This window comes from Oryzias latipes, chromosome 21 (assembly GCF_002234675.1).
Source record: "Oryzias latipes chromosome 21, ASM223467v1".
In the NCBI taxonomy this organism is placed as follows: Eukaryota; Metazoa; Chordata; class Actinopteri; order Beloniformes; family Adrianichthyidae; genus Oryzias; species Oryzias latipes.
Genome location: NC_019879.2, coordinates 25,662,984 through 25,687,264, shown reverse-complemented (window position 1 = coordinate 25,687,264; position 24,281 = coordinate 25,662,984). Strand labels below are relative to the sequence as shown.

The 24,281-nt window shown below is 37.9% G+C and overlaps 1 protein-coding gene across 4 annotated transcripts in view; it reads right to left on the bottom strand.

Annotated features, from left to right (window-relative positions):
* myo16 (myosin XVI) overlaps positions 1-24,281 on the bottom strand; it is a 101,687-nt gene that overhangs the window by 61,132 nt on the left and 16,274 nt on the right. For all 4 annotated transcript variants that reach the window (XR_002292838.2, XR_002292839.2, XM_020713268.2 and 1 more), the window contains exons 3-8: positions 13,241-13,311; positions 12,854-12,997; positions 8,212-8,320; positions 5,797-5,921; positions 5,588-5,713; positions 635-710 (exon numbers count right to left, since the gene is read on the bottom strand). Coding sequence is in view for 2 of the 4 variants with exons in the window: in XM_020713268.2 (XP_020568927.1) it covers positions 635-710; positions 5,588-5,713; positions 5,797-5,921; positions 8,212-8,320; positions 12,854-12,997; positions 13,241-13,311 (651 nt within the window). In the remaining 2 variants the exon portion in view is untranslated. The remainder of the gene's footprint in view (positions 1-634; positions 711-5,587; positions 5,714-5,796; positions 5,922-8,211; positions 8,321-12,853; positions 12,998-13,240; positions 13,312-24,281) is intronic.

The following is a 24,281-nucleotide window of genomic DNA, read 5'->3' as shown; positions in this document are numbered from 1 at the left end:
GATTGGTCGTTTTTATGTCATAGTATAATAAACCTACCATGCCTCAATACAAATAGTATTTTCCAATATCGATATGATTTATTTCACTTTGACAAAATTTTATAATAGTATAGGTTGATTAAATTAAAAACTTACCCCAGAAAAATCAATCTGGTTGGATTGTAGCAATATAAATTGATTAAGTTAATTAATTGTTACATTTCTAATCCAGACTATTCCTTCTCCCAGGTTTAGTTTTCTGCTATGCTGGACTTTTTTTTTTAGGTCATCTGTTTCTGATAGTAAGGACCAACAAGAACAACCTATATCCCTTCCTTGTGTTTGCTTCTTCTCATTTAGAGACCATGGTGCCATCTGCAGGCCAGAGACTAACCTTCATTAAAAAACTATCAATTTATAATCAGAGCTGGTACATTATTTCGGATATGAACACAAAACACTACATTTTCTTACAAAAATATGTCCTGTGATGTGCAGATGATTTATTTTTATTTTGTGTTTTATCCGTTAAATTCTAAAGTATACCCCATTTTTCCATGAGTGAAACGGTGTTTTAGATTCATTCAGAGCATAAATCCCTGATCTTTATTACAGGCTCATAAACATATTGGTGTCTGAACAGTGTGTGGGTTACCGGATGGTTTGTCTTGGTTGCAGTTCAGTAAAGTTGGGTCGGCTCCGTGCTTTACAAGCTGGTTAACGATGCTGGTCTGTTAAAAAAAAAAAAAAGATTTTGTGAAAACCAGAGGTTTACCTTTCAGAGCAGAATACCATGATTTTTGACAAGCCCCCCCTATGTGAGACCACAGCAGATCCAGGCTTTGGTAAAGAGTGGGTTTGTCAGTGTGATGTTTCACACGGTGGCAGAAATGTCAGAACTGAGATGATATGTGAAGCATCTGACACCTGGCAGATGAAGGGTTGTCCCACTGACTACAGAGATTCTCTGGTAATGAGCCCCAGTTCCTCAACGTGTCATAGAGGGAAAATTTCGTAGATGTCAACATTTATTTTTAACAAAAAGTGAGTACTTTATCTCTCTCTTTTTTTTTTTGTTTAGTCTAGTTTTTACTGGACTAACACTAGTTTAGTCAGGAAAAAACTTCTCTTTACCCCTGAACAGGGCTCAAAGCGTTGCAGTCCTTTAGAAATGTGACAGAAAAATGCATTTGAGAAGAAAAAAATAGAAAAGAGAAAAGAAGAAAAAGTCATAAATAAATATGCCTGTTACAAGCAGTGCCAGTTTCCTAGTGTTTCATCTATTTTCAAAGGACTCAGAGTAGTCTTTTGATAATGATTATGCTGATTTTAAGCCAAAATCCCAAAAACCTATGTCGTTTTCTAGGACAGAGTTTCTGCAGAGCGGCAATAAATTCCCCTCTGAGTTGTGGGGCGGGACCAGTGGCTCATTGCTGAGGCCTCAACCATAAGCCCCTCATAGTTGCTGAGATCAACTATGTTTTTTTGACAAGATGTGAAGCCAAAATAATGGGAAGTTTTATCAAACTTTATTGTACGTAATGCATTCAAAGGTGTAATTTAGGAAATGTAAGAGCAAAGCACAAGATTTTTTAGGATCAAATACCTTAAAAGTCAGTTGTTTGATTTAATTTTCTGTAAATTATGACCAACTGTGGTTTTTAATATAAAATCTTAGCTTTATCACCAAAAAAAAAAAGTTCTATCAAATTTATTTGACCTTCTATTATCTTTTCATTGTTTCTGGTGTTTAGATTCCGCTTTCAGTGCATCCTCGATGCCATGCACCAATGAAAATAATAGAGAGCTTTAAAGGATAATTAATGAGAATTTCAATTATAGCTTTTTGTGGATGTTATTCTTTTGAATATACATTTAGAAAATAGAATGTGGATTTGATCTGAGTAAGCACTAAAACCTTCATACTCCCTCATCAGCCTAAAGTGTATTACTAACAATCCTAAGTAAAGTCACAAGAAAAACAAATGTAATCTATTGCAAAAGTTTCTTAATAGCAACATTTCTACCTTTTCTGCAAGAGAGATTAACGGATTACTCTACTCTAATGTGAAGTACAGAATGACTCTGCATAATCAGTGGTCTGGCACTGACCCACGCCAGCAGCTGTTCAGTTACAAGCCCACGGCACGTCCTCAGCCAAGCTGCAAATTCTTGCCCTATAAATGCCAACAACCTGTTGAGGTCTGAACCCATTACAGGGTCAAAGTTTAAAAAAAGATCAGGGAAAGACAAGGAGAAATACATGAACAGGATTGATGCTCATTTGTGAAATGGAGAGGAAAAGACTAAGAGTCCTGTTTGCATTTTTAATTTGATCTTGATCTTAATTCTATATTTTTCAATGTTGTGTTTATCCACTTCCTGTTCTGTCACTGCTGCAGTTACTAAATTACCTCATTTGTCTTTTAATCGACGTTCAAGTGTCTTTGTGTTTATTTCTCCCATTCTTGCCTTCTCAGACCTTTTGATTCTCTCAAGATTAGGGATTATAGTCTATAAATCTATTATTATTGATTATTATTAAAACAAAGTAAAAACAATTTGGTTTTTTAAAAATATTCTGCATTAAGCCTGTTTTGATGTTGCCCTTGAGACAGTACCAGTGGTAAACTGGTGCTTCATAAATAAACTAATCAGAACTGGTCTAAAAAATATAGAAAAACAGTACCTAAATGTTTATTATAGCTTTTCAGATTTTCATCTTTAGGGCTTAAAGTGTGAAGAATAATGTAAAAGAACTGATTGTAAATGTAAATGTAGAAAATGCCATTGAACAAATCTGGCTTTTGGTTTATTTCTACAGCTTTGACTTAAAAAAAACATTATTTAAAAAAAATCATGTCATAAAACCCAACATAGAACCATTTTAAAATCCTTCTTCCATGAGAACATCATTTAGTAATCCATGACTGAATAAAGTGAGCAGAGAGGAATGGTTACACTTATCTCTGCTCCAAGAGAGAGCAGCTTAATTAGCTGCAGTAATAAGGTCATCCATCTTCATAAAGGGTCCTCCTTTTCTGCCCCCGACCCAGCGAAAGGGCTTTGGGTTTAGTGTTGCAGCCGGGGCTGCAGTTTTTGGCAGACATTTCCATGAAACGCTTGGCTCCAGACTCAGATTTTCAAACCGAAAAAGGGGATTTGCATGGTTCAACAGATGCACAAGTCTACAAAAACATCTTATGTTGGTTATCCATCAGCGAGGCTACTTTAAAGAAGTGGGCCAGGGAAGGCAAACGTTAAGAAGGTTCAGAAAGTGTATGTAGTGTCCACGTTTGCAGGAATATATGCAGCAGAACACAAACTGCTGAGATGATTTTGTTATGCAAGAAAAACTCGACCAGTTCCCTCGTCGTCCTGTCTGCCGATGACACAGAAATACATAAAAACAAATGACATCCATGCAGAAATGGCAAAAACTTATGATAAAGTTGTAATAAATGGCAAAATAAAAAAACAAAATGAAAGTAAAATGAGAAAAAAAGCACAGACATTTCAGTTCTGCTTCTTGCAGCAAAAGAAGTTGAAGTGGAGGGAAAATAGATTCATAATTTACAACAAACTTCTAATAAAATACGCCAAAACAATGTCTTGCAAGTAAACATGTATACATCTCTGCAGTAGGTATGCCATAATTCTCAGTTTAAAACCATTGACTGTTTATGAGAACTGGACCAAGTGAGTGAGATGTCTCCCAAAGAAAATGGCTAACTTCTGGCTTTAACAGAATGAGGTCAATGTCGTTGCGATACAGACGCAGCTATATTGGACCCAGGCGACGTCAAGAAGCAGTGATTAGTCCAAGTTGGTCTGAGTCAACATTTCTATGGGGACTACTCTCACCAAACAGGAGTGAGCTTGCTAGAAGTTTACACCCTACCACTTAAACGCGGGCTACATCAAATCTTTAAAACGTTTTGCACGTTGGATGTGGGGACCAGCAAGCTTCACATACTTTTATTGAGGCATTTGATTGGCCAGTTTATAACTTGAATAACTTTCACTACAGATAATAATTAATGAAAATAAAACAAAAATAGTAAAATTAAGAACATGTTAAAAAAAAGGCAGCAGAGCAAGAATGGTTATTCGGATAAAAAGAATGATTGAGTAATAGCTGTTTATTTCTCAATAGAAAGTCTGTGGAATTTCAGCTTATTGGAGCCAGTGGGTACTTCCTGTTTAGAAATTGAGGTGGGAGGAGTCACTCAGTCCAGTTCTCATATACAGTTAATGGTTAAAACTGAACCTTATGTTACACAATTGAACTGCATCATGGAGAAAATGAATCGTTGCATCCGTACTGCACACGTTTGCATATGTTTACGTGGAAAGTGTCAAATGTGTGTTGTTTCCATTACACCAGGCTTAGTATAAACCAACTGAGGTTTGTCTTTGTTGTTTCTTGCTTATTAGCCAATTATCTTTCTGAATTTTTAGTTTTTTGTTGTTTTGTAATAAAACTAATCTTGTATTGAATGGAAACAAGATTGTGACCCAAAAATTGAGGTGAGACCCAAGAAAGGTAAACCTTGCATCCCTACACTGCAGTGCATAAAACTATGAAACTGTTACTATCGTCTTTTTCCATGGACCTTTCTTACCAGGATTTCAAGTTGGTCCATCTTCCTCATGTTCTTTATGTTGCAGTCACTAACATCTCTTTCGTTTTCTTAAAATATGCTTGTAATGTTGTGTTTATCCACTTCCTGTTCTCTATTTGCTGCAGTTACTAAATTACCTCATTTGTCTTATAATCGACGTTCAAGTGTCTTTGTGTTTATTTCTCCCATTCTTGCCTTCTCAGACCTTTTGATTCTCTCAAGATTAGGGATTATAGTCTATAAATCTATTATTATTGATTATTATTAAAACAAAGTAAAAACAATTTGGTTTTGTAAATATTTTCTGCATTAAGCCTGTTTTGATGTTGCCCTTGAGACAGTGCCAGTGGTAAACTGGTGTTTCATAAATAAACTAATCAGAACTGGTCTAAAAAATATAGAAAAACAGTACCTAAATGTTTATTATAGCTTTTCAGATTTTCATCTTTAGGGCTTAAAGTGTGAAGAATAATGTAAAAGAACTGATTGTAAAACAAGACAAAAGAAAATGCACAAAATATAAAATTAATTGGGTGTAAAGTGACTAAGAATGAAAGATTTATAATCTTTTCATCTGTATAAAAAAAAGGCCAGCAGCACAGAAAAACCAATGAAATGGAGACTTACTTCAAATACCAAGTGAATAAATTTTCTTTGTCAGCAGTCGAGCACACAACCCAAAGGGCAATTAAATATCTGGTTAGGTCAGCAATGTGTGAAAGCGATTACTCTCCTCCCTTCTGGGCTGGAAGCTGCTCAAACCATCTCCCATCCTGCAGAAACAGCTCATCTCGAAATCATCTTCTGTCCTCCAAGAGAAACCACAGAACTGCTAACCCAACATGATTCAACTGATTACGGTGCTGCTCTGCTCCAGCGCTTTCACTGGTTCCGATCGATTATGAAAATTTCATCATTATTTCCTTCATGCTCTCCAGTTCACGGAATCAACATCAAACTTTGGACAAATTTGTGCAGCTTACCTGTCCAAATCTAGCCGCCAAATGGAGGGGGGTCCAAAAGTTGCAGTCAGCAGGATGAGGGTCCGCTCCGTTCTTCAGTAACACAGACACCACCTCCCGGTAACCGCTGGCGCACGCAATGTGGAGCTTCACGGAAAGAAATAAGGAGGGACAAGTCTGAGGAACGGGTGAAATCAAGAAAATCATTTGTCCTAAGAGACTTTACTTACCAATGTGACCCCCTCCTCATTGGGCAAATTCAAGCTCCCCCCAGAGGCTACAAGCTGTTTCACATCAGCCAACATGGTGTTGGGCCTCTGTGTCTTCATGGTGTGCAATGAAGTCACATCTACACCTAAAAACACAAACGCGACACGTTTAATGTCAGGATCTCTGAGCCATTTTTTCAGCTTTAGTGGTGGCTCCCAACAAAAATTTAAAGCAGAAAGAAAACATTTTTTTTTCTGAACTGAACAATTCAAAACTGGTTCTCCAGGATGCAGACAGCGTGTTCCACACTGAAAACATCAATGCACTTCTCCATGATCACATGCACACAGTGAACCCTTTTCTGCTTTCAGTAATAGTCTAAATGGATTATCAATCAGTCTATAAATCACTCAGATAAGCTTCTCTGCAATAATTAATGGGATGTTTTCAAACAAATTGGTTTAATCAGACAATCGATTTGTCTTGAAGCATGTAGAGCCTCAGAGTGGTCAAGCATTGGACACAAATGAAGATGAGCCAAAGTCTACCAAAATAAAAGGCGGAAAGTTTATCTGTACTACTAACAGACAGGCAGAAATGATCACAAGTCACCTTTCACAAATCTACGTAAGGCTTCAACTTTAGTACAAGTTAAAGTCAAGTCGTAAACCTATCATTCAATCAATGTGCAAGTAAACAGCCAGTGGGGACATTTATAGTATTTTATTCCCCACAAATGCACTACAGATAAGGGATCTTTCTTGTGAAACCGGACATTGTTGTCCAAATAAAAGAATGAAGATTGAAGTGAAACTTTGGCGCAAATTCAAAACAGATTCAAAACTTCACTTCCAAGTTTGCTGGGCTGTTACGTCACCCTACCATTGACTGTATATGAGAACTGGACTGAGTGACCTTTCTCTCCTTGCATTCCAAACAAAAAGTACGCACTTGTTCCAAAAGCCAAAATCCTAGAGATTCCTACTGAGAAAAAAACAGCAGGTAGTCATTCTTTTTGTAAGAAAAATCATTATTTCTCTTATACCTTCTTGCTAATCCCATTTTTTGTTGATTTTTTTTTTCTGTATTGCAAGTTATATAGGGCAATTTTTATAGAGGCCAATCAGATGCCTCAGTAAAAGTAGGTGGTCTAATGTCAAACTTTTGAAATGCTTCATTGACAGATTCTCAAGTAGTTGGGGTGTGGTCTTCCAACAAGCTCACTCCTGATTGGTGATAGTGGTTGCCATAAAAATGTTGACACAGACCAACTTGGATCATTTTTTACTGATGTTCACTGGTTCAAAAACATAGCAGCATCCGTGTCGCAATAAATGGTGACTGTATTGCTTTGTCTTGTTTGGAGTGGAAGGTGAAACCATTATCAATGGGTGACGTCACACTCACTCACTCCAGTTCTAATATACAGTAAATGCATCCTACACACCATTATCAGTAAGGCGTTCACTTTGAACCAAAAGCTGAATAGCACACATTTCTTCTCCGCCAATCACAATCATGTTTTGTCTTCATGAATGGCCATCTCTCTCAGCATCCTAGATGGTTCGCCGTCTGGCGTCTAAACGCCACATGCGTCTCGACTCTGGGGTTTATTCACCCATTGTCCGAGTTAATCCCAAGCATGCAAGACGTCATCAGTCCAGAGCCTAACCGCCAAAGAATATGTACATTTTACACTTACATTTTTCTGTAACACAAATAAATCTTTACTGGCATTCCTAAAATCTCTCCTTTTTGAAATAAAGAAATAAACAATCCTTACCATCTTAAAACTGTTTCTTATATAAGACTAAAGTGTGACTAAAGGAAAACCACAATTTTTGCCATCGGGAATAGAAAGTCTGTTTTCCCAAAGCAAACTTTATATTCAGCCTGCAGCCATGCTTAAACCATGGCACGGAGGCTAAGTGAGCGTGAGTGAATATGTTTCATGATGTCAAAATGTTGTGAGGCTGGCCTCGGAGAATATAAAACAGCTGTTGGAAAGAAGGGAAAAACGTGTTTTACTGGGTCTGTTTGTATGTTCAGGCAGCGGTTACGCTTGATAAGTTAGCTGTTCTCATTCTGAAGTGGACATTTGGGTGGCCAAACCACGCAGCGATGAGGGACAACCTCATCCACGTTGGTTCATCTGTCACCTTTTTCTGCTCCTTCTCTGAAACATTTCCTGTTTCTCTCCTTTATTTGTTTCATTCATTCTCCGATCGACTTTTTTATTTTATCTTTGAAAAACAGCTGCCACATCATTAAGGTTTGGGAGGAGGGTGCTTCTCCCTCATACTTCACATCATCTCAGTGCTTCATAGACTAAAACAATAGAGCATCTGAAGAAACACAGAAGAGTAACACCCAGTGTGAGAAAAAGGCCGTCTTGATAAATGAGGAAAAGACTACAGTTAGAAACATAAATTTACCATTTTCTTCCAAATATTTTTGGAGGATGTATCTGGTCTCTGTCCCCTCGGAGGCATAATCCAGAGGAATGTTTCCATTGACGTCCTGCAGCAGAATGTTGGCCCCAGCCTTGCAGGTCAGAAAAAAAGGTAGAAGACAGAAACAAATGGTTTTAGTTCAGGCCATTTATTAAAGGTGATCCATGATTAAGTGAGTCTGATTATCTTGGTTCCCCTTTTGCGACATTTACCTGAACAAATGTGCAGACAGAACAGTCTTAATAATTAATATCCAGAGGGAGGAGGGAGGGCACAGGTTACCGTAACCTGGGATTGTCTGGGTTAGTGAGTGCATGTGACAGAGACAAATGCGTGCTTACTCAGCAGGAGTCTGCTGGGACTGGAGCAGAAGCAGGCCTACGCTACTGTGTGAGATAGTGTAAGGAGTCTTTCCCCTGATCCCTTTAACAACTAATGCTGCCATGATTTTAAACACTATAATTTTTTAATGACCCATGGTGTACAGGGGTCTTTGCTACTTCTATAATGTGTGCTAACTAGAGTAATATTCATGCAGGATGGTCCAGAGCAGTCCAGAGGGCCACTTTCTCATCTTTTGGGTTTGGTTTCTTATTCCAATTTCAGAGTCAACCAAATCTTACAATAATGTCACCTAGTTAAACCAATATTTGCTTGGAGGTAGTATTAAAATATGAGTATTGCCCTACTAAAACAAACTAACAAAAAACAAGAAGCTAATGACAAAAGGTGGACGATAAAAGTCCTTTTAGTCTTCAAACTTCTGGTGGAGTCATATTCTGCTGATTTCACTTCAGGCAGGAAGTCTGCGGTTTGTTTGTTACTGCGATCGATCCCAGAATTTGATATTTGACCTACGCATGACAAAGATTTCCTGCACATTTGCAGAGCACACACAGCAGAGATTTCTTACAGGGGAACACAGACCTGTGACTGTTTTCAAAAATGTTTACTATAATTAACATCAGCTTTTTTACTGGTCATTGACTGAGTAGGAGAACTGTGACGTCCCCCTTGGAAAATGGTTTACTTCTGGCTCCAACGAACTGAATTCAAGTCAGTCACCATTTTTTTTTTTTTGTGTGTGATATGGACGCCACCATGCCAGACGTTGTCAAGAAGCAGTAATTGGTTCAAGTTGGTCTAAGTCAACAATTCTACAGCAACACTTTTTGGCAATCAGATAAGAGCTCGTTAAAAGGCCACACCCCTATCTTAAAAGCAGGTTAGGGAGAATCTGTCAATCAAACCTACTTCTATTAAGGCACCTGATTGGCCAGTTTATAACATGAATAACTTGCACTACAGAAAAAAAAGAAAAAAAAAAACAGGATTACCAAGGACATGTTATAAAATGTAGTAGAGCAACAAATGGTTCTTCTGACAAATAGAATGACTGAATAATAGCTGTTTATTTCTCAATGGAAGTCTATGGGATTTTTTGGAGCCAACAGGTACTTCCTGTTTGGAAATTGAGAGGCCCTGGGTCACTCAATCCAGTTCTCATATACATTCATCGATTCAGGTGTACATTTCTGCCACTAATGGTTAGTGTTACATTTGTAAACAAGCTTCAGATGATACTACTAGAGTTACATTAAGGGTGTGCAAACCTTTTTGTATTTTTTTCTTGTGTTGTTTTTTTTTTTTACTTTAGGTTTTTTTATGTAAAGTAATAAAAAAATGTAAACCATTTTTCTGGTTTTTCTCCTTTTTTATTCATTAATTTTTATTTTATCAGATAATTTTCCTACTGGAATTCTTGGAGAACAAAATTGGTTTCAGTATGTGTAAAGGAACTGGCCTTTCCTCTGTTCAAATGACAACTACTGAAATAAGCAGAAGTGAAAGAATGGACTCATTGAGCTGTCATCGAAACAAAGAAAACATCCATTTCTCTTGTCTTCCAGCCGCTGTCTGGCTTTTATGTCGCTCAGTGGTCTTATCTGCCAAATGAATCCAACCACAGAAAAACCACTTGAAGGTTTGTTGGCTTTCCAGTCCCCATAATTTCCAGAGAGCCCATAAAACCGAATGTTACTATTGATTACTCCCCTTTGCTGCTTTAATTATTTGTAAAAATTAATGAGCCACTGTACCTGCAGAGAGAATTGTTGGCAATCTCTGCTTTATTGACAGACACTTCCTGCTTTCTCGTTACATTTCTTTTATTTTCCTTCTTTGGCTCAAGAAAAATCATCTATAAGCGGCTATTAAAAGAATGTATACCTTATAAAAGGTTATTTCATATTAAACCATAAATGGGAAGCTGGTGCAATGATCACTGCTGCGTGAGGATTGATAAGAGGGACTTGGGACTCGAAATGAGGGTTTTGCTTTAAGCAGACGGATTCATGATGGATGAGTCTTTAAGGCGGCAGAGGAACAAAAGTGGGTAGGTCAGCACAAAAAAAAAGATTGCATTGTACACTCATTATGTGAATGCTTTTTTTGAAAAAAAGAATCAATTCAGTTCAGCAGAAATTTGGGTTTTTATCTAAAAAAAAACATGAAACGGGGGAGCAGGGAAGACTCAGTGAGTCCTCATCATTTTTGTGAAACAAAAAGTAATTTATGAATATTGAATTAACTACTGTTCAGAGCAGTCAGTCTGCCAAAGTTTATAATTTAACTAGAGTTCAGAAGTTTAATATTTAATATTTCTAGTTCTGAACTAAAAAAGTCCTAAAAATTATTTACAAAGACATAAAATACAGGTAGAGAGACAGAAAGTAAAAAAAAAAAGGATGAAAAAAAAGGAAAGTCTTCATATTTTTCAGGAATTCCTCTCAGGGGTAAAACCTCAGGTAGGAAGCAAAATGAAACAAAGAGTGAGATTAACACTTATTACCCTCATAGATCTTTTTTCCTGCAGTTTTATTGGACCAGAAATGAGAAAATCCAAATGAACTTTCACTATATATATATACATTTAATGAATCCGGTTAATTTTAGATGAGCGACCATGATTTTAAATCAGGATTTTCTCTGACATCATGGGGATTCGGTCACTTATGGAAATGTGAACCTTTCATCAGTATTCAAGTCTCTATTCTAAACTGCTCTTCTGAATGACTCCTTAATTCCAGTGTGGACCTTAATGGCAATCATTAACCAAAACTGGAGAAAAAAACAGATTTAAATGTGTTTGGAAAAGAAAGAGAGCATGATGATGTTTGGAAGTGTTTCCTTCGTCTGCTGTTTGGTCGCTGCAGATAAGAGAATTAATATAACCGCTAATCTAGATGGAGCACCAATGCACTTTTCATCAATAAACCCCCACCTTCCGGTTTTCCTGTAGGACAAGATTAGTAACATCCCTGTCAGCAAAAAAACTCTTTCTCTGAGCAGAAACCAGAAATGAGAAAATCAAGGACAGAGGCAGATGAAGGGGTACATGGAAAAAGAGATAACAGATGAGGACACAAAAGATTTGCACGTGTTACTCTCTGCACCAATCAACGATGGAGATGGCAAAACGAAGCTCAATGAGAGTGACCTCCATTAAGTTTTAAAATGTAAACTAATAGAGAAACGCTATGTAAGACGATGATGAGGTGGCGGCAGGAAGAAGAAGCATCAAACACTGGCTGGCTGTTTTAGGTGTTACAGTAAATAAAACAAAAATAATATTGCTCTATTGTTGGCTTAATTGAAGATATTTTTACTACAGAGAAATGACAGGAAAGAAGAAACTGCTTGTGAAAAACTAAAAAAAGCAAATCCAAATACCACATTCAAGGTGTTGTCTTACAGGGATGGTCACCTTTGAATTGGAGGCTGTCACAGAGGAATGCACAAGGTTGCAAAATAAGCACAAGAATGAACTTCCTAAGTGTAAAAATAAAGATTCTTGTTATACTAAAAATGTTTCTCAGTCAAAATCACAAGTGAAGATTTCTTAGAAATTTACTTCCTCTTTATTTTCTACTAACTGCTGGAAGAAGGGAACTCATTTATTCACAAACGATTTCTCTTCAGTGAATGGGAAAGCTTTAGTTACTGTCCCCCATGGAGAAGTATCCCTTATCATTATTGCATGATCCAACAAAATGCATTACAGTCTACATTAAAAAGCATTTAGAACACTGAGACTATGAGTCACCCACGCATAGGTATCGACTCAGGACAGCATCCATGCTAAATGCACAAACACTCAACACTAACATGGACTCATCAGTTGTGCAGCAGCTCACATATTCAGATGTTTCCCACAGAAGGGTCCATTTTCTGCCTCACAGACAGGAAACAGGCATCGCTCAGGACCTAATCAGCACAACCAAGCTGTCCAAGATTCTGCAGAAGACTAGATTGCAGCCTGCCTCCTTGGGTCTAATCAGCACCAAAATCCCTGAGTGAGTGGCTGGGGTGGATGTGCATACCCTCCTCTGCAGCTGGCACATCTACTGCATTTACCTAATCAGTACCCTCCACAAATTTGATACTTTTTTTTTTTTTTTTTATCTCCAGCTCATTAATGTCCTTGCTTTCAAAGATGGAGCTGTTCTTTTTTCATCGAATGTGGGATTTTTGGACACCGTCAAGAGACCAAACCTAGTTCTGCACGTCTGTTTTGTGCAACATTGGAGAAAGACTTCATTAAAAGCGTTCATCCGTTTCTCACCATCAACAACAGCAGCACTGTGTCTGCATGGTCACACGCACACGCGACGTGCAGAGCTGTCCAAAGGTCTTCATCCTGCCGGTTGACATTCAGGCCCCGCTCGATCAGTAGCTCTGCTGCAAACACATTGTCATGGCGGGCGCACTGCAGAGAAGACATAATAAATTACCCGATTAGAACCCCGGCCAGTGGTATTTTCAAAGGCTCTGCCGGCTATAAACTCTCCACAAGATCCGGTTTAATACCTCTATGTTGCAGGAGGGAATTATTGTACTGAAGTGCACAGAGGGATCAGGAGAATTATAATAATTAAGACGGAGGATGATTACTTCTGGGCTAAAATGTAAGTAACTGTAAAATCTCAGTCATGGAAGCCATGAATCTTACCAGGTGGAGCAGGGATCCCTCAGAGGAAATAGAGGTGTTGAAGTCTGCCCCCTCCTTCAGGAGCCTCAGCACTGAAAAAGCAACACACAACTGTGTGTTAACACCAGTAATTTGTGAAGAAGGGAAAGAACAGAGAGCAGACACACACCACCACTGATCCCCGTCTCTCGCTGTCAACGTCAGTCTGTGCTGAGTGCCCCGTGTGTGCCCTTGGCGTGTCAGTCTGCATCAGTGTTGAGGCTGCGCGTGGGACTTTGGTTGCTTCTTGCTCCCGCAGAAGGTCAGAAAGCCACTGGGGTGCTCAGATTAACATTGCAAAAACTCACAACCCACTAACACACTGACACACATCTTTGCAGGGATAGTGCAAGCTGGCTTGTGTGGCAAACAAGGTGGTTTCCTGACAGCAAATACATTTTTCATGAGATATTTGTGAAAACCCGGGGAGTGTTGGTGAGTTTGGGAGCAATAAATAAACTGAGACATGGAAGAGCATGGATAAAACTCATCTGAACATATGCGTGGATGCTGACAGCACATATTTATGTAGACGTAATGCTCCATCTTTGCACAGAAAGACTATTTAAATGAGCTTTTGAATGGTAAACACAACATTAACACTGTGTGTTGCCAGGATGAAAGTTTTTTATATTAAAATTACACACACAACCATATTTACTGGCATGCTTGCAAGATATTTGAGGCAATTATGCAAACGGAAAACCTAAGTTGAAACAAAATCATAAAAGAATAAACACATATTTGAATTTAAAGACATTTTAGTTGGAAATTTTAAGGAAATAAATCGAAAGTAATTACACTGACAGGATCAGTCATGCAGCCACACACACTAAACTCTGCTTTTATTTAAATTCACGTCCACAAAATAAACAAAGTATTTATTATTTTTTGTCACAAGTCAATGTTTTAGCAGATCTGTGCATCAAACAAGATCAGATTTCTTGCCTGATATGGCTCTCAGGGCTTAGCAGTCTTGATAAAAAAAACAGAACAAGCCTGAAGCAAACGGCACAATTAGCCTTTCACTTTTTATATCCTGAAGGACTCAAGTCTGTAAAGCTCCAATTAAAGCTTCTTTAATGCCTGTTTTTTTTTGGTTAAAGATAATACTCCTCTTTTTGTATTTCAAATTATATTTGAAGGCCAAACGATGAAGATGAAGCTTTTAGTAGACTGCAACCTTTGATAGTGTGTTTTGTGATTTGTCCCTACTTGAACTTAAGGATCCTGCAGAAGTGAATGTGAGTTCACTCATAAAACCAAGTAAAGTGAATGAATGTCTCATAGTTAGTTAGAGCTAGGGGTGTTTGTAGTTTGATGGCACAATATTAAAGTTGTTCACTGAGACATTGATGATTTAGAACTACGCAATGGTCCTCATTCCTTAAACTGTCCTAACGAGTGGATACTACTGTCTGCAGGCAAAACTGGGGAAGTCTGTACGGGAAATACAGATGGCCCACATTAAACATCAAGGTCGACAGTGAGCCTTTAAAGAGAAATGTTTATGAAAATATTTTGGGGTATGCAGCTGGTGACAGGTTCTATTCTATTCTATTCTAAGAACTCGTTAACCCGCGCTTAATTGAATTTCTTTATTTTGACAGTCAGAGCACTGAGCAGAAATCACACTGCATCAGCAACAAGGTCAGCACCCTCGCAATGCTTATTATCAAAGTTTAAACAATTAAATGAAGTGCGGGTTTACGTGTGGTTTATTTGTACTTGTTTCGTGGTTTTAACATTGTTGCCAATATCACAACAACACAGTTGTCTCAACTAGCTTTGCACCAATAATTGTACAAAAACATAGAATCAGTCATAAAATGTGAACAATTGCTAATTGCAAAACTAGACAGACCCTGGACGTTTTCTTTCCCATTAGGGCATCATGTTTAAATACACAATATAAATTGACTTCTTTAAAAAAGAGACAGCTCTGTAAAGTGCTTGGATATCTTTGTCCCCATTAAACATGCAGCAGGACACTAGTTGTGCAGTTACGTATCAAGCGCCCCCGCCCCATTATCTTCTTCCTCTGTGCTAAAATGGGGGAGGTGGAACTAATGTTTTGACATCAGCTGACTGACTCATTTTTGGATTACACAACAATTAAGCCGCGCATCTAAGATGATCAGACAAACTGAAGGCAGAGTGATTGAGAGACAGAGCACCCACTTGTCACACAGACACTATCAGTATTTGGCCTCTATTATTCACTGCTTCCTGCTTCTGTAAAACCAAATTTTCTGCTGCTTCCTCTCTGAAAGATAACCTCTGATCATGAAGTCAGAGTGAAACTAACGTTAAGGATATATTTACAGGCCTGCTTTAATTTACTAGAAAAAAAACTTGCTAAAAGTTTTTGCAATGCATTTTTGGGGAACTTGTTTAAACATTGACTTTTTTTTTCTCATTTTTTCCCCTTTATTTTGTATGCTTATCCTCCCCCCATCTCTAAGATCCCACTCTCTCCTTCTCTCGTCTTTTTTCCATACAAACTAACACGAAATCTACACAAACAGAATTAATATAAATAAAGTTTAGCCTCAAGTACAAAAGGGGTTTATACAAATATACACCTTGTGTGTCAGAGGATTAATTTTAACCCTTGTGGCATCTTGTGGGGCCCAGATGACCCCACCCTTACATTGATGTGTTCTCTCTACCATGACAAAGGTGGATAAAGGGGAAGAGGATTTCATGTAATTCATGGATCACCAGTGAAGATCACAAAAATATAAGAAATTTAAAAAAGGTTCCACACACTGTCTTGTGGGGTCCAGATGACCACACTCCCAATGTTAAAGTGCCTTGGACAGCACAAGGGTTACCAGTAAAATCTAGGGGCCTTCAGCTCTTATCGGTTTGCTCAGCTGCCGGACAGGACAAGTAAAATAATATATTGACATTTTCTCTAAATACAGTCTCTGCGGGCATCTCAACAGGTCTCAAATTTTGGATTTTGTCCCTATGAATCAGACCGTTGAAGGAATGTAAGAGAATTTAGTGGTAATCAAAAGATTGGGGGCCTATTTGAGACAATCTGAAATGTTGTGCTCACATTGTGAGAGATGCCAGAGATCCATTTTTTCTGCCATTAATCTCACTCAACATGTGGATGAACATTAGAAAATCTTGAGTTCTTATTTTACTAAAAGTCTGAAAATTTTGCAACATAGAAGGTTTACAGGAGATATTTGAAATATTTCTCACAACTCCCTCTTGCGAGTGAAATCCTGGCCGCACAATGCTATTACATGTGACATTTTTTTAAATAACTTGGATACATTTTTGTTGTTATATTTAATTTTATTTATGGAATTTTTCTCGATATAACTAACCAAGACAATATTTGTAACTATATTTTAAAGTAATTTTATTTTGGAAAGTTTTGGTAAATCAAAGTAAATGTGGTGCATTTTGAAACAGAAAGGTTTTAAAAATGTTTATTAATTTCCTTCAACAAATATCCAGCAGAGCAGGAAAAGATTAACAACAGTTCATGATAGGTTGGGATTGAAGCAGTCAGGGAGGGCATGAATTTAATAAAATGAATATACGTTTTTGACAAAAGATTAAATATTAATTTTTAGACTTGTCTATTCTATATTGACTGTTTTTTATGTGTGAGATTTCTACGTTTCTTTCGTTAAAAAATATACAGGGAAGGCATCGGCAGCTCGTGCTTGCCCTGCTTCCCAGCCTGCGCTCACACACTGACTGAGCGGCAGATGACACAGGCGCTTTACTGTTTTGGTCTTTTTATTTGTCATAAAAGACGCTTTATCTTCAATTACTTCCTTTGCTTATTTCCTGCCAACTGTCTTGGTGCCATTTTTTATTTAGTGTTATATTATCTTCCAAAAATGCACATTAGAAATACCCTACAGTGAGGCATTCAAGGCCTCTGCCTGTAAGACGGCGGTGGTGAGGCCCCTTCTGAAGAAGAGTAACTTGGACCCAAAGATCATGGACAATTACAGACCTGTATCCAACCTACCATTTTTAGGAAAAATTATTGAAAAACTTGTTTTTATTCAATTACATGATTTTTTAAATGAACATAATGTTCTTGAAAAGTGTCAGTCTGGTTTTAGGACAAATCACAGTACTGAGACGGCCCTTTTAAAAATTTTAAATGATCTCAGACATAATTATGACTCGCAGAAACTTTCTGTTCTGGTGCTGCTGGATCTGAGTGCCGCCTTTGATACAGTGGATCACCAGATTTTAATTGACAGACTTAGGAGTCGGGTCGGCCTCTCAGGAACTGCTCTTAACTGGTTTCACTCCTATCTCACAGATAGAGACTTTTTTGTAAGTATGGATACTCGTTCCTCAGGAGTCCATGAAATAGGTTGTGGGGTTCCCCAGGGTTCAATCTTGGGTCCAATACTTTTTAACTTGTATATGTTGCCTCTTGGGGATGTCATCAGGAGACACGGCGTTGACTTTCACAGCTATGCTGATGATACACAGCTTTACATCGCCGTGTCTCCTGATTACCTTGAACCTGTCAGCACTCTTTTAAACTGCATTTTAGATATAAAGCTGTGGATGGCAGAAAACTTCTTGCAGCTCAACCAGGACAAAACTGAAGTTTTAATCATTGGTCCTGAAGACAAGAGAGAGATGATTTTACCCAAACTTAGGAATTTTAAATCTTCTCAGTGTGTGAGAAACCTGGGCGTTCTTTTTGACTCTGAGCTGAATTTTACTCCTCACATCAGAAACATTGTGAAAATAGGATTTTATCATCTCAAAAACATTGCCAGAGTCCGCCCGTTCCTCTCTCTTGCCAGCACAGAGGTGCTAATGCATGCTTTTATTTTTAGTCGTTTAGATTACTGTAATGCCCTGCTCTCTGGTTTACCCAAAAAGTCGATCTCAAATCTACAACTTCTACAGAACTCAGCGGCACGAGTTCTGACGAGGACCAGGGGGCGGGAACACATTACACCGGTTTTAAAATCGCTGCATTGGCTCCCTGTGCGTTTCAGGATTGATTTTAAAGTTCTTTTAATGGTTTATAAATGTTTTTATGGTCTTGGGCCCTCTTATTTAAATGATATTATTTTAAAATACGAACCCTCGCGGACCCTGAGGTCCTCTGGCACTGGCCTCTTAGTTGTCCCTAAGGTAAGGACCAAGACACATGGTGAGGCTTCATTCTGCCATTATGGTCCTCGCCTGTGGAACAGCCTGCCGGAGAACCTCAGGGCCGCAGAGACTGTAGAGGTTTTTAAGAAGAGGCTCAAGACCCACCTTTTTAGTCTGGCTTTTATATGACTTTGATCATTCCTTATGTCTTTTATTATTCATCTATTTATTAATTGAGGTATTTATTTATTTATTTATTTATTTATTTATTTATTTATCTATTTATTTATTTATTTTCTTGTAAGGACTATTATTATCTTTGTTTTTAATATGCAAATCTTTTTATTGTTATTTTACCAATGATACTTAGGTTATGTTTTAATCACTGACGTTTTTTATTTTTTAATTACTAACATTCTTATATCTTATTTTATTTTTTATCTTTTTCTATTTTTATTGTTGTTATTTTATGATCATTTTTATTTTTTATTCTGATGTTTTTTACTCCAGTGTTTCCTCTGGGGGATCCATCGTTCTTGGGCACCACCAGCTTGACCTGTAGGGCGTGCCGTTGCTGTGGTGCCCGTTCTGGTTGGGCGGGCTGGGGTCCCACTCTGTGGTCTAATAGCCATGGATGGGGCCCTGGGCTGCCCTGTGTTGGGCGGGCTCTGCGGTAATGGCCCCTGTGGTCCGGCTGGGCCTTGGAATGAATGGATCCCCATGATATTGTTTCCTCACAGCAGTACCAAGCCAGACCTTCTTCAACTGCAGTTATTTGTTTCTGTTCACTGTTCTACTGGGGTAACTGGGTGGGTGGGGATGGGGGCGGGGGGTGGTGAGGGAGGGGTACATTCTTTGTGGGATTGTCCTTTGTTTTCTGTTTTGAACAACTTTCATTTTTTATGACTGTTTTATCTGTTTTTATGTTAAGCACTTTGTGTTTTTAACCAAAATGATAGGCGCTATATAAATAAATAAAGTTTGAGTTTGAGTTTGAGAGAATGTGCGGTCTAAACTAAAAAATAATAGAATTAGTGATAGCAAGTTAAGTGCAGCCATCCAGTTGTTCTTTAATATTGTTTAGCAACCTTTTCTAAATAGAGGATTATGTGTCTAAACACAGGAATCTGTAGAGACACGTCTCTGGCAGTGATTTCCATTGAGCTAGAGAGACTTTTAAAACTGAAGAAAGAAAATGAAAACTACAAACAGGTCATCCATGTGTTTCTTCAGAAGGACCGGCACATGGATTTCAAGTAAAAGTTTGGTGAATTTTGGTGATTCTTTTTTAATGCTACAGTTTGTAAACAGATGGAAAATGCTGAAATGAAACTTCAAACAACACACTCTAACTGTTCCCAATCAAATAGTGAATGGGCTACTCTGTTGGGTACATATATTTGTAAATCTGACTGATGGCATCAGTGCCTCACCAGTCGTGAAGCTCGCCACGTCAGTGGATCGAACCAAAAACGTTTTGATTGACAAGCTCTATTGCAGAAAAAAGCTGCCAAGCTATAACTGTGAAAGGAAGAAATGTTGAAAGTGCCCCAACATCTCTGCTAAAGCTTGCCATTCTACAGTAAAAGAAGCATGAATGGATTGATGTCTTTTTAGTTAATAACTTGAGTTGTTTACAAATATATACTTTTAATTAATATCTCTATATTAATATAGAGAACATGAGTAACGAATGGACAAGCGAGACGCCCCTCCTCAGAAAGGTAATTAGGTTAATCATGAAGCATTAAAACAGTGGAGTGGGTCAGGATCCTGGATAAATATTCAAATTGCCGGCTTAGTTCCAAACTACTCTGTAGTAACAATAAGTAACTTAGGTAATAGCATTTAAGACTCCAGGACAGACAATTCTCAAGGGTTTCCTATATCTTCTTGACCTAAAGTCATTAAAAAATGACTAGAATCTGAATGCAGTGGACTGAACTTTTCTATGAACGATTAGGATTTACAATGAGGTAGTAAAAACAGGTCTCCCACAGCAACAAAAGTCATTTCAAGTTTAATCTTTAAATGTCATTTGGCATTCGATTAAACTTTACTAAGGTCTCAAGTCTTGAATATGTGTTCTTTTGGTTTCCAATAGGAGGTCATGCATTTTATTTAGCAGCAGAAATCAGGACTGCTTGAAGGATGGGCTTGTTAGAACCTTAGAACTGGGCCAAGTTCGAGTTGGACTTGGGTGAAGGGAAAACCAAGTGTCCTGTCAACACTGATTCTATGCTAAGGCAGACAAACAATGGTGAGTGCGTGCTTCTTCTCTGTCAGAGCTTTGTGACGGTGGACATGGAACACGCAAAGCCGAGTGTCGTTTTGTGGAAAAACAGCTCTTGTAGACATATGTGGAGTTTCCATGGTAACAAGATGGAAACTGGTGCAGGCGATTGAATTGTGACTGGAGTGGGAGACAATGCAAAAACCCCTTTTATTACACTAATAGCTGTATATTCCCAGGAAGACATGACTTAGCTTTTTTTTTCTGCACTGAAAAACTAAACATCCAGATTTTTACACCGTACAGACTTTTATAACCCTATGTGGTCATAAATAATAAGGCTTCTACACATCTACCTCTATATACATCTCATTCACAGATTTATAAAAAACTTACTAAATAACATCAGATTAGATGTAACTTTCATAGATGCTTTTGGCCAGTCGCATGCTATGATTGAGCTGCATTTGTGCTTAGAGGATGAATACACAACATTTGGGACCATGAATATGCAAGATTACAATCAATTATTCATAGCTTACAATCAATAAAGTAAGTGTGCACATAAAACTGCAGCACGAGCTGCTTCTCTTGCTTTTTGCTATGATTCACTGGCATGTGAGGGTGCAAACATGTTGCTAGCTTTCAAGTGGTAGTTTAAAAAATGATAGGGGACCGTATTTTGCAACGTACAAGCACACTCAAAGGGACTAAATCATGTGTTTTTAAGTCAAAGAACCATTTTTTCTAATTAAATAGGAGTTTTTTTGGCAGGATGCAATCTCTGACGCACCGCCCTTCCTCCTTGTAGGTGCCGCCCATTGCATGATGTCAACTTACAGCCGGCCTTGGTAGCGTGTCCGCGTTTTGCTCACGAAAACAAACAACATCCAAACATTTGCAAACACAGCTAGCTCAGCTGAGAAAGTGTTTTTGTGTGTATGTTTTCTTAGGGACGGTGCTGGCAGCGGACTCTTCCTGGAAGGGGCTGTTCCCCACTTTGTGACATCACAATGTGGCCACTCGTTTTTTGTAGATTGGGAGGGGCTGGTTCTCAGAGCGCAGGGTTTTAGAGGAATGCTCTAAGATGTGTGAATGAACACTTAAAGGCTAAAAAAACACCTAAAAACTCAAAAAGTTGATTTTGCATAATATAGGCCCTCTAATAGCCTTTTGTGTTTCAAAATATGAGAGCGCACCTTATAATCAGGTGCGCTTATACATGGATTTATTCCGGATGTGCTGTTGCAAACAAGGTGAGGTAAATTGTCTTTATAGTTTCAATTATGGTGAATACATTAACGCAGCCAATGTGTGGCAGTCTTGGACTGTGTCTTTTATTACATGTTACTAACAAGGTTCGGGGTTAGCGTAGTCATATTCTAGCTGTAACAGTCCATTTTTTACGTGTTGCAGTTACAGGTATTGCAAATATGTTAACGTGGCTAACACTTCCAATATGCCTAATGTGTAGTGTGTTACAAACAAGTTCTAGAGTTACTGTGAATGCATTTACTAAAGTCTGACTGACTGACAGACCTATCTTTTGCTTTTGTGTCATGCTTATTGTGCCTTATAGTTCGGTGTGCCTTATGGATGACATAAGTTCAGAAAAATAGACCAATCATTGACGGGAGCCATTATAATCCGGTGCGCCATATATTGCGGAAAAGCCGTTATAGAAATGTCACAGAAAAGTGTACCAGTTAATTTTTTTTATGTTTTTGGTCCATTTTAATTCTTAACAAAGCAAACTCGTTTATAAATCATGTCAAATCCCGACATTCCAAGCCTTCGGAAGTACATCTTACAGCTTTATTGCAATTTTCTTTTTATTTCATAATGAAGCCAGACACGCTCTCCCCAGGTAAGCTTTGCACGCCGCCTCAATATGAGTTTCTGTTCAAATCCCTCATTCATATAAAAGCCTGTGTATCTTGGGCTGCTTATCACACAGTGGCAGACTGCCCATGTTTCTGAAATGACACGGTATTTGACTTTTTTTTTTTCCAGTTTCCATAAGTAAAAGATGTTGAAACAAAACTCAGCTCCAAAGAAAGGTTGTTTTATCAATGAGCTCATAGAGATGGATCAACATTCCTGGTCCCAAAATAACGGAATTTCACAGATGTCAGAGCACGAATTGGGGTTTTGCTGGCAACTTAACAGAGTGTTGATGTATTGAAAGACAAGCAATCAATTATTCAGTAAATATAATATTACCTAATACAAGCAATCACATTAAATGTTGTAATCGAACAATGATCAACTCATGTCTTACTCACCTTGAAGAAATCACATTTTGGAGCATGTTATTAGATTTAATAGCTTTACCCTCCAGCCCCCCTCCTTTATTTATCATGTATGGTTGCACTAAAACACATCTTAAAGCAGTCCACAGTGAAGGTGAAGGAAAATTGGGTGTGGTCACACATGAGTGGTTTTTCTGCTTCTACAAATTTCACCGACCATCTTATTTATATTTATCTGTGAGGTAAAACCTTGAGATGTCAGATCTCCCTAAATATTATAATGTGGAGTTTTTTCAAAATCAAACTGATTTTCTCTGTTAATCCTATTTTCTTCTTGCCTCGTTAAAGGCTGTTTTTAGTCTTTTTGATTTTAATTGGTTTGCTGCAAGAGAACCTAGTGTTCAGGCACTGAGTTTAATTTCAAGTTTTTCTCTTCTTCATTATGTCTCAGTCGAAATTGTTAAATAATATGCAAATAATTAAAATATTTCTTTGTATATTGTTTTATACAAATTTGTCTTAAAATGAATTTAAACGGTCTTTGAAAAATACAACATGAAAGGAATGTTACATGTTACACCACATAAACCATTTCCAATTTTGAAAAGGCCTTTTAGGGTATATCAAAAAAAGCTGATGTATTACATGAGTGCAAAACTTAGATTGTGTCCGAATGACTTCCCTACTCGCCACTTTGTAAACTATACAGGGCGTTCACAATTTTGTCGGGGTGTCCAAATCTAAAATTCCAAACTCCAGTGCCCTTGAAACTTCCCAGAAGAACTGGTGTCCATTAACACTCACTAGATTAGCAAATATAAACCACAATGCATTGTGTTTGAACAATTTGTCATTAGAAACCATTGTATTTACATTTACTTTTTACGTTTTCATCATCAGAACACAATGGATTCATAAATAGTCTTATTAGTTTTTTACTTTGGCAAATGGGTGATGTCGTATTTGGGATTAGAAATAAACAAAGTAGTGAGCATGTGTCCGAATTGCATTAAAATCCAGGGCACTGGGTAGTCTTTTGGGATTAGGTTAGAAGTATTTTATGAGTTTAATTTAAAAACTGAGCACCCCCAAAGTCTTTTTAAGTGTTTTTTATCATTCAGAGCAGTGCGGACATCTTTCATCGGCTGTCTCTAAGGGTGTCGGCCCAGTTCTGTTACATGACAAATGTCAGATGTACTTTTAATGGAAGTTTTGTGAATCAAAGGTGAGATTTTCCTCCACTCCGCTCATTTCTCTATCATTTAGTTGACTTTGACACCTGGAGAGAATATTTCTGAGAGTTTGCTGACACGTAGTTGACAGTTAAATGTCTGGGGGGCTGCTAGTCATTTGACTGCCATCCCGGTGGCAGATGGATTTTTATATTGAGATTTAATACTCTTCAGCCCATCATTTATGATAACATAATTGC